We start from the raw sequence: 9,050 nt of genomic DNA, 5'->3' as shown, positions 1-9,050 counted from the left end.
GCTAAGGGAGGTGGTGGGGGGGAGAGAAGGGTACAGTGGGATGGCTGAGGAGGTAGGAAGCAGGCAGAAGGTGGAGGGAGGATGTGGCCCAGAGGCCATTACCAAACTGGAAGAGAAGAGGGGCCATGGAGGTCCTAGAACTCCAAGGAGTTGGGGAGGAAGAGCCTTGCTCCTCTTCTGCTTTTTTCCTCCAGCCGGTTCCAGAAGACATGCAATCTCATTTGAGGCACTGGCCAGGGGGAGCTTCCCACTTGCAGCCTCCCCAGCTGTCTACCCTGCGTTTCCTGTTGGGCTCCGGGGCCTGGGGACCGGATGAATGTAGCAGATCCCAGCGCCTTTGCCATCTCCTGCTCTCCTTGTCCACAGCTGGCTATTGGGTCTCCTCTTCCAGAGGCTTACTCGCACCGCCGCTCCCCGATTCCCTTTCCGTTGAACCCTCGCCCTTCTTTGATTATTTCTTCTCAACTCTGTCCCTCACGGCCCACTTGGATCCCGGGGGAGCACTCAGGACCAGCCCTGCCTGGTCTGGAGTGCGAGGCTGGGTGACTGAAGCACGAAGCACAGGACTGTCATCTTACAGGGAAGAACCTTGGCACCAGAGAAGGCAGGGAGTAGGCCAAGGTCACACAGCCCGTCAAGGACAGGTCCAGCTCTAACCGCTCCACCGTTCCATTCTGACACACACCCTTGTCCACAGCTCACACTTGTGCACTGACACAATTCCTTATCACCCAAGCAGCACACTCAGTTTATAAACCAGTTCCACATCCTTTATCTATGTAAACCTTATGAAAGTCCCACAAGGCCCTAGCCGGTTTGGCTTAGTCGATAGAACGTTGGCCTGCAAACTGAAGGGTCCCAGGTTCGATTCCAGCCAAGGGCACATGCCCGGGTTGTGGGCTCGATCCCCAATGGGGGGCGTGCGGGGGGCAGCCGTTCATTGGTTCTCTCTCATCATTGTGTTTCTATCTCTCTCCCTCTCCCTTCCTCTCTGAAATCAATAAAGAAATATATTTTTTTAAAAAAAAGAAAAAGAAAATCCTACAAGGCTGGTAGTGACAGGACCAAGATTAGCATCTCCGGTTTATAGACCAGAAATGGAATTCATAGAGGTCATATTGATTGCCCAAGGCTGTAAGTGCTGGGGCTCAGACTGGCCCAGACTGCTTGACCCCTAGTTCTATGGCTGTTTCTTGAACACAGAGCAGATACCACACATATCTGTGTAGCTGGCTAGTCACGGGTGCTCAGTATGTACCGTAGGGTTCACAGGAGCACCTCGGGGAGGCCTGCCTCAGGAGGTCAGAGCATGGAGGAGGGCCTTCCTGCCTGAAATCCCTCACCGCCTGCTGGAGGCAGAATCCTGTTACCAGAGGACAAAGCCTTCAGCTCTCCTACTCAGGGCACAGGCTGGGAGCAGAGTTCCCAGGGACCTACCACGTACCCTGTGCAGAACCTTCTGGAAGGTGAGCCTTGCCAGGGCGGGCAGGCACTGGGGAAGAGTGAACCCACTGAGAGGACTTCCTGGGAAGGGTGATGGTGCTGGGCTTCAGTCCCCCTGCCTTACATGGCTCAGCTCCTTCACCCCCCAGACCATTCAGGATAAGGAGACTTAAGGTTACATGTATTCTTCCTCTTAATTCAGTTCTCAGGATCCCTAGCCTGCTCTGCCTCTCCTTCTGTTCTTTCTCACAATCTCCCCCAGTCCCTCTGCCCTTTCCCTTCCCTTCCCTTGCAGCCTGCCTCTTCCAAGAAGCACACCCAGGTGCTGCCAGAGCTCCCATTGCTTGCATTGTATTCCTGCCCCTTCCCCATCCCTACCTCCGAGCTGACAAAAATACAGTAAACTTACTGTAAAGAAGATGCTCTTCTTCATTTGTGTGTGTGTGTGTGTGTGTGTGTGTGTGTGTGAGAGAGAGAGAGAGAGAGAGAGAGAGAGAGAGAGAGAGAGAGGTGGACTCTTCTCTGGGGACCCAGAATCTTCTGATCTGTGGGGCCAGACCCAGAGCAGAGGTTGGCAGGCTTGGCCCTAGGAGATGAGGTTTCTCCCGACAGGAAAAAGTTATCTGGAGACTGGTTACCCACCTACCCACCCCAACGGGGCTGCATGTGTGTGTGCGGCTGAGACTTTGTAGTCACACGTGTGTCATGGATGCACCGAGGGGGAGAGTCTGCAGGGGAGTGTGCGTTCCTTCCACACATGCGTGTGTGTGTGCTGGAGAGCCAGGACCATGGGAAACTGGGATGTGTGCTTGCAAATTGTGTGTATCCCTCAAGGCGCGTGAGCTAGTGTTCCCGGAGGGGTGTGTGTGTGTGTGTGTGTGTGTGTGTGTGTGTCTGCACCCTTTTAGACCTGTGCACCCCGCCCCACGAGCAGCCCAGCGTCAGCAGCACCCCTCACTGCCCCCAGCCCCCAGCACATGCCCGCTGAGCTGCAGCCCTCACAACGACACACACGGTGACACACGGTGACACACGCTTCCTCCTCCCGGAACAGCCAGCTCCGCAGCCCCGAACACCGCCAGCTGCCTCTCGGAGCTGGGGTTCGTGTGGAAACGGGGATGGGGTGGGGGTAGGACACGAGCCGCTTCACCAATGAAGTCGGTTCCCCTCCATCCTCCTCGCCCCCTCCCTCCCGGCGCCTTCCTCGCCCCTCCTCCTGCAAGTCACCGCCGTCCAGCCCCCCGCCCGGCACTTGTCCCCCTTCCCCGAAAAGCTCTCCTCCGGCCCTCAGCGCGGGGCCCCCTGGCTGGGGGCGCAGGGACGCAGGGGCGGGGGGAGCCCCCAGGGGCGGAGACCAGCGCGCGGCCGGCGAGCAGAGAGGCCGGGGCCAGGGGAGGAGGGAGGCGGGAGGGGGCGGGGAGGGAAGAGGAGGGCGGGCGGGCGGGAGCGGGCGGGCCGCGGGAGCCCGGCGAGCGGTGCCGGGAGTGCGGTCTCCATGGCAGTGCTGGGCGCAGCCGGAGGTAAGCCGACCCCTGCCCCGTCCCCCGCGGTCTCCTCCCCTCTCTCCCCCGCCCCCCAGCGGCTTCCTCTCCCCTCCGGCCCGCCCCTCCTCCCCAGCCACCTGCTGTTTCTGCCCTGGAGAACCTGGGGGGCGGCAGGAAGGAGGAGCCGCGTGACCTTACCCCTTCACCCCAAAAGGCAAGGGGCCCGGTATCCCCCCCTGGGGTCCCCCAGGCCCCCCGTCCCACCTTCCTCTGATTTTTCTCTGCCCTTCACCCCCCTCTCTGTCCTTCAGATCCTTCCTGCCTCCGTCCCTCTCTGACTTCCCATCTCTTCCTTCCTGAGCCCCCCGCTGGGCCTGGGCGGGCGTGGGTGGGAGGGGGTCCGAGGTCGTCGGGGAGGAAAAGGGGGAGGCGCCCCTGACCAGTTCTCCCCACCTCCCTCTGGCTGGCCATTGCCATAGCAACTAGGGTGCACTGGGCTCCAGGGAGAAGGAAGACAAAGGTTGGGTGCGCCAGGGCCTCCTGGGGAGGGCAAGGGTCTGAGGTTCTTCCGGAGGAATGGACCCTCCCACTGCGGTGCCCCCCTCTCCTCCCATTTACCCCAAAGCCATTGTGCCCATCCTTCCTGCCTCCACTGTTTGGGGTTGCACCTGCTTTCCTCTGAGCTCCCTCCCCGGGGCTTACTGAGCTCAGCGTTCAGCGTCATGAAATGCAGAACTACCCTCCCTCCCATCAGAAGGAACCTGAGGCCGGGGCAGGGAGGAAAGCCTCGCTGTCTACCGGTGGGAAGCAGCCCCTGAGCACATTGAGCTTTTCTCCCCAGCCTCCCCATTCCCTGGTGCCTCTCGCCCTCCCTCCACCCCTCCCTCCTCCAGTCTCCTCTCCAGGGGTCTCGGGGCTTTTCCTTCTATTTTCAGATACTATCACTTTGCCCCCTCCTTCTTTCTCTCCTGCTGAAACTCTCCTCCTTCCCCCTAGTTCCCCCTCTTTCCATTTCTGGATGCTTCTGATGTCAGCGGTTTCCCCGCCTTCAGGTTCCCTAGGCCCCCCTTGGTCCCAGCCTCTTTTCTCCCATCTTCCCAGACTCCTGGTGAGCAGGAGGGTGATCATGCAGACGTGGAGAAATGGGGCTGAGCACCAAGACCATGGGCCCGGGAGCCGGGAAGGTTGGGGGTGGGGGGCTGTAATACCATATCCCAGCTTACCGTGAACCCTCAGGAAGAAACAAGTCATGCATCTGCCATCAGCAGCTCTGAAGGGAGACTCTGGGCATGAAGATAGTGGTTGAGTGGTACTGAGCAGGGGATATGAGGAGGAGGAACCAGAGAGTGCCAGAGGGAGGAAAAGGGGCTGAAAAGGGGTGGGAGACAGGAGGTCCGAGCACCTTCTTTTCTGGAGGTCTGGAAACAGGGCTCTTATCTGTGTGGGGTGGTTGAACCGCTATCTGATTTAAGACAGGTGACCCCTAGCAATCAGGCATTTCTATGGTTGCATGAGAAGGGGAGCACAAGAAGCCAGTGGGGGACCAGCCTAGGCCTTATCTTCGCCCTCCGCCCTTCCACATCTCATCTCTCCCTTGCAGTTTGTGCAGGAGGCTGAGCCTCACCCCCACACCCCTTGGGGCATCCAGAAGATCCCTGACTGGTCAAGAACCAGAGGAAGAAGAGATCTGCAAGTCTGGGCATGGGGGCCAGAGCTCCCCAGCCAACCGCATAGTTGGCAAAGCAGCCAGCTTGCCTCCCCGGTCAACTACAGGGAGGGTCCCACTCAGTATGGAGGTTGAGGACCACCTCTGCTGAGCCCCAGTCTCTTCCCCTGCCCTCCACGCCTGACCTTAGCTGGGTCAGTTATGCAATGCTGAGCATTAGGGTGGGCCGAGGGGCTGCCTGCCTCACTACAGGGCAAGGACTGTGGGCATCATGGCGGTGTGTGTGAGTGGGGCTCCTGGGTGAGACCTCGCCCCCACCCCCAGGAGTTCAAAGGGGGTGGGGGGCTGAGAACAGGATGGCTCGGGCCGGGGCCGGGGCAGAAGAAGCCTCCCTGCGCTCAAACGCGCTGTCCTGGCTGGCCTGTGGGCTCCTGGCCCTGCTGGCCAACGCCTGGATAATCCTCAGCATCTCTGCCAAGCAGCAGAAGCACAAGCCACTGGAGTTGCTGCTCTGCTTCCTGGCGGGCACACACATACTCATGGCGGCCGTGCCCCTCACCACCTTCGCTGTGGTGCAGCTTCGGCGCCAGGCTTCCTCTGACTATGACTGGAATGAGAGCATCTGCAAGGTCTTTGTGTCCACCTACTACACACTGGCCCTGGCCACCTGCTTCACAGTTGCCTCACTCTCCTACCATCGCATGTGGATGGTGCGTTGGCCTGTCAACTACCGCCTCAGCAATGCCAAGAAGCAGGCGCTGCATGCTGTCATGGGCATCTGGATGGTCAGCTTCATCCTCTCCACACTGCCCTCCATTGGCTGGCACAACAACGGTGAGCGCTACTACGCCCGAGGCTGCCAGTTCATAGTCTCCAAGATTGGCCTCGGCTTTGGCGTCTGCTTCAGCCTCTTGCTACTTGGGGGCATTGTCATGGGGTTGGTCTGTGTGGCCATTACCTTCTACCAGACGCTGTGGGCCAGGCCCCGGAGGGCAAGGCAGGCCCGGAGAGCAGGGGTTGTTGGTGGGGCCAAGGGGAGTGGGCCAGGGGGCTTGGGTACACGGCCAGCCTTTGAGGTGCCAGCCATTGTGGTGGAAGATGCCCAAGGGAAGCGGCGGTCCTCGCTGGATGGCTCCGAATCGGCCAAGACATCCCTGCAGGTCACCAACTTGGTCAGCGCCATCGTCTTTCTCTATGACTCACTCACAGGGGTGCCCATCCTGGTGAGATTGGGGTCCCCCCTCCTGTTCTCCCCAAACCAGCCCCAGCACGATCACCTGACCTCCAACTCCATCATCCATCTTCCTCTCCTCTATCCATCCCCACTCCATCATCCATCTCTATCATCCATCTTCCAGTTCCCATTACCCCCAGCTCCATCATGTTTTCCAGTTCCCCGTACTGAACGTCATCATCCATTCATCCTTCAGCCCCACGACCTCTCCTCCTGCTCCATCATCTGTCCTGAGGCCCCACTATTCAGCCCCCCAGACCTATTATCCAGCAGCTGAGCTCCATTTTCCATTCCCTGATTCCCTCTGGATATCACAAGGTCTCTGAGTACTTCTGGGTGGAAACCCCAGAGAGCTCACCCCACCACCCCAACTTTTTGCATCCCCAGCTGGCCCCTACTCCTACATCCCCATCTGGTCCCTACTCCTGAATGTTTCTCTGCCTTCAGGCTTCCTGTACCACCTCTGCTCCTCTCCCTCTGGACCCAGGGCTTTGCTCTGGAACTCTCCCCTGACTTTCCTCCGAGTCAATCCCCTCCCCTCCATTCATTGTCTCCACCTCCAGCTTGGCTCCTGTCACGATCCGGTGTGACCCCGGCCATCCCTTCCTGACTTCTTTCCCACCAGCTGCACTAGGATACCGGATCTGGGGTGAAGTGGGCCCCCTGAGCTCTGGGCCCTGACGCGGCGCCATTCCCCATCCTCCCACCAGGTGGTGAGCTTCTTCTCGCTCAAGTCGGACTCGGCTCCGCCGTGGATGGTGCTGGCCGTGCTGTGGTGCTCCATGGCACAGACGCTGCTGCTGCCCTCCTTCATCTGGTCCTGCGAGCGCTACCGCGCGGACGTGCGCACGGTGTGGGAGCAGTGCGTGGCTATCATGTCCGAGGAGGATGGCGAAGACGGTCAGAAGAGGGACAGGGCTTTTTTTCTTGGGCGTCGACTCCCTTTTCTACCCCTTTCTACCAGTTCGTCTCGGTGCGGGGACGGGCTGCCTGGAGTGCCCCCTGCTGGACGGAATCTGCGCTGCCCCTGGGCTGACTCCACGCTGCCCTTTCCCCAGTCGTACGCCATGACCACAGCCACCGCTTCGTTTTGCACTAAGAGCTCCCTCCAAGGGGCGCCGGTTCCCCTGTGGAAGTCCACACTGTCCAGCTGTGCCTCCCCGGGGCAGTGTCCGAGAAACAGTCCAGAGCCCTAACCACCGTAAAGGAAGGGTGTGGAACTAAAGGGAGGCTGAGCTTCCTAAAAGGGACCCCAGCTATAGGGACAGCTTTTGGGGTGGGGGTACGCTTGTTTCAATAAGCATGTGTATATGTTTGACGCACTAGGGATTCAGCATTGAACCAGTCTGAACCATTCAGCAACAACCCAATCTCACTTTCCTCTTGGAGTTTACAGAGTAGTGGGAACAGAAAGATTCTCCGGGAACTTACAAAAGGGGGTGGGAGATTTTAAAGGGGGGGGGGCGGGCGGGGAGTGGTGGGCATTCCTCGCCTGTAACCACTCTGCCCCTTTTCTTTCCTAGATGGGGGCTGTGATGACTACGCAGATGGCCGAGTGTGCAAAGTTCGATTTGATGCTAATGGGGCCACAGGACCAGGGGACCCCACCCAGGTGAAGTTGCTGCCTGGGAGGCACATGCTCTTTCCCCCTCTTGAGAGGGTCCACTACTTACAGGTATGGGACTAGGGAATATACCTCCTATTCTGGGTGTCCCCTAACTACTTTTTTCCAGTCTCTGTTATTCACCCCCAACCCCCCATTCCCTAGCCCTGGTCTGCAGGGCACATAAAGAGTAGGGGAAAGAAAGGTATGGCAAGAGAAGCTCCCCTTCAGACCTCTCAGAACCAGGTTTGCCCATCAGAGGATGTTTTCAGTTTAAGGGGGTGTGTGTGTGTGGGGGGGGGGGGCGGGTAGTAGAGCCATCTTGCAGAGTCCCCACTTTGGCCCCTTCAGCACCTCTGGGTCTACTTGCTCCTCTCTCCAGGTCCCTCTGTCCCGCCGTCTGTCCCACGACGAGACCAATATCTTCTCTACTCCTCGGGCACCAGGGTCCTTCCTGCACAAGTGGTCATCCTCTGATGACATCCGGATCCTCCCAGCGCACAGCCAGGCTCTGGGAGGCCCTCCTGCGTACCTGGGACACAGACAAAGGCTAGGGGATGAGGAGGAGGAGGAGGAGGCTGAAGGTGGAGGGCTAGCCAGCCTTCGACAATTCCTGGAGGGTAGCATTCTGGGGTCAGGTGGGGGACACCCACAGGGGCCTGGCTTCTTCCGGGAGGAGATCACCACCTTCATTGACGAGACACCTCTGCCTTCTCCAACTGCCTCTCCTCCCTGGCCTAGGCCACTGGGCCTCTCACCCCGCCGACTCTCCCTTGGGTCCCCTGATAATAGAGCCATTGGACTTCCCTTGGGGCTGAGTGCGGGGAGACGCTGCTCCCTGACAGGAGGTGAGGAGAGTGCAAGAGCTTGGGGAGGCTCCTGGGGTCCAGGTAACCCCATCTTCCCCCAGCTGACCCTGTGAGCCCAAGTGGGCCTGTTGGACTCAGAGGAGGGGGCCTGGGTAGGTAATGCATCCTTCCGGCCCTCAGCCCAAGGCAGCTGCCTCCAGACTCTAGGGAGATGGGCACTGGATCTGGGGTCCTGGGGCCCCTGCTGTCTCCCATCCAAGTAACCAGATGCCCTACTCACCTTCTATCACCCCTAGTAAAATGTATTAAAGTCTGAAGTGTTACCATGGAAACCGCTGTGTGCAGTGTGCTGTGGTGGCAAAGGGTATGGCCAGTGGCTTGGGGGTGGAGTGGCTTACGGAGGACAAAACAGAACAGGGGGAGTAGACAGAGGCACAGAAATACCCACAGAGAAAGACAAACAAATTTAAACATGCAAACATACACAGAGAAGGGCTTAAAAGAGCATCTCATGCTGGGAGGCATGGGGAGTCACTGGTTTGGGGTGTGAAGGATCTTTGTTCAGATCTGTGGAGGTGTTTGAGTGTGACCCTATCCTCCATGCCTCTTTCCCCAAAATCCATGCAGGGGCCCAGTTACTGGGCAGAAAAGGGTTTGGGCCTGAATTGTGCAACAGGCCTGGAGTTTGCCCTCTTCCATGCTGCACTCTGAAGCTCTTTTTCCAGGAATTGGGTGGGGGAGGGCTTGTGACTCCCTTTCCTGGCCCCAAGAGTGGAAGCGAACCCTTGGGCCTCAGGTTCTGGCCCTTGCC

General features: G+C 59.0%; 1 protein-coding gene across 5 annotated transcripts; it reads left to right on the top strand.

Moving 5' to 3' along the window:
• The first annotated feature begins 2,455 nt into the window (after positions 1–2,455).
• On the top strand, positions 2,456–8,571 carry GPR162 (G protein-coupled receptor 162). Of its 5 annotated transcripts, none has more exons than XM_081082346.1 (5): positions 2,456–2,543; positions 4,528–5,816; positions 6,538–6,727; positions 7,351–7,439; positions 7,813–8,571. In XM_081082346.1, exons 2-5 carry the CDS (start codon positions 4,950–4,952, stop codon positions 8,350–8,352), a joined length of 1,686 nt encoding a protein of 561 aa, XP_080938472.1. In that variant the 5' UTR covers positions 2,456–2,543; positions 4,528–4,949; the 3' UTR covers positions 8,353–8,571. The 5 variants fall into 5 exon arrangements, with proteins under 5 accessions (XP_080938472.1, XP_080938470.1, XP_080938471.1 ...); XM_081082344.1 differs by having other exon boundaries at positions 2,461–2,543; positions 7,351–7,502; XM_081082345.1 differs by lacking the exon at positions 2,456–2,543 and adding an exon at positions 2,891–2,963.
• The last annotated feature ends 479 nt before the right edge of the window (positions 8,572–9,050 follow it).

This window comes from Myotis nattereri, assembly GCF_964212035.1.
Source record: "Myotis nattereri genome assembly, chromosome: 2".
NCBI lineage: Eukaryota > Metazoa > Chordata > Mammalia > Chiroptera > Vespertilionidae > Myotis > Myotis nattereri.
The sequence above is the reverse complement of the archived record's forward strand: the minus strand, read 5'-3'. Positions and strand labels throughout refer to the sequence as shown.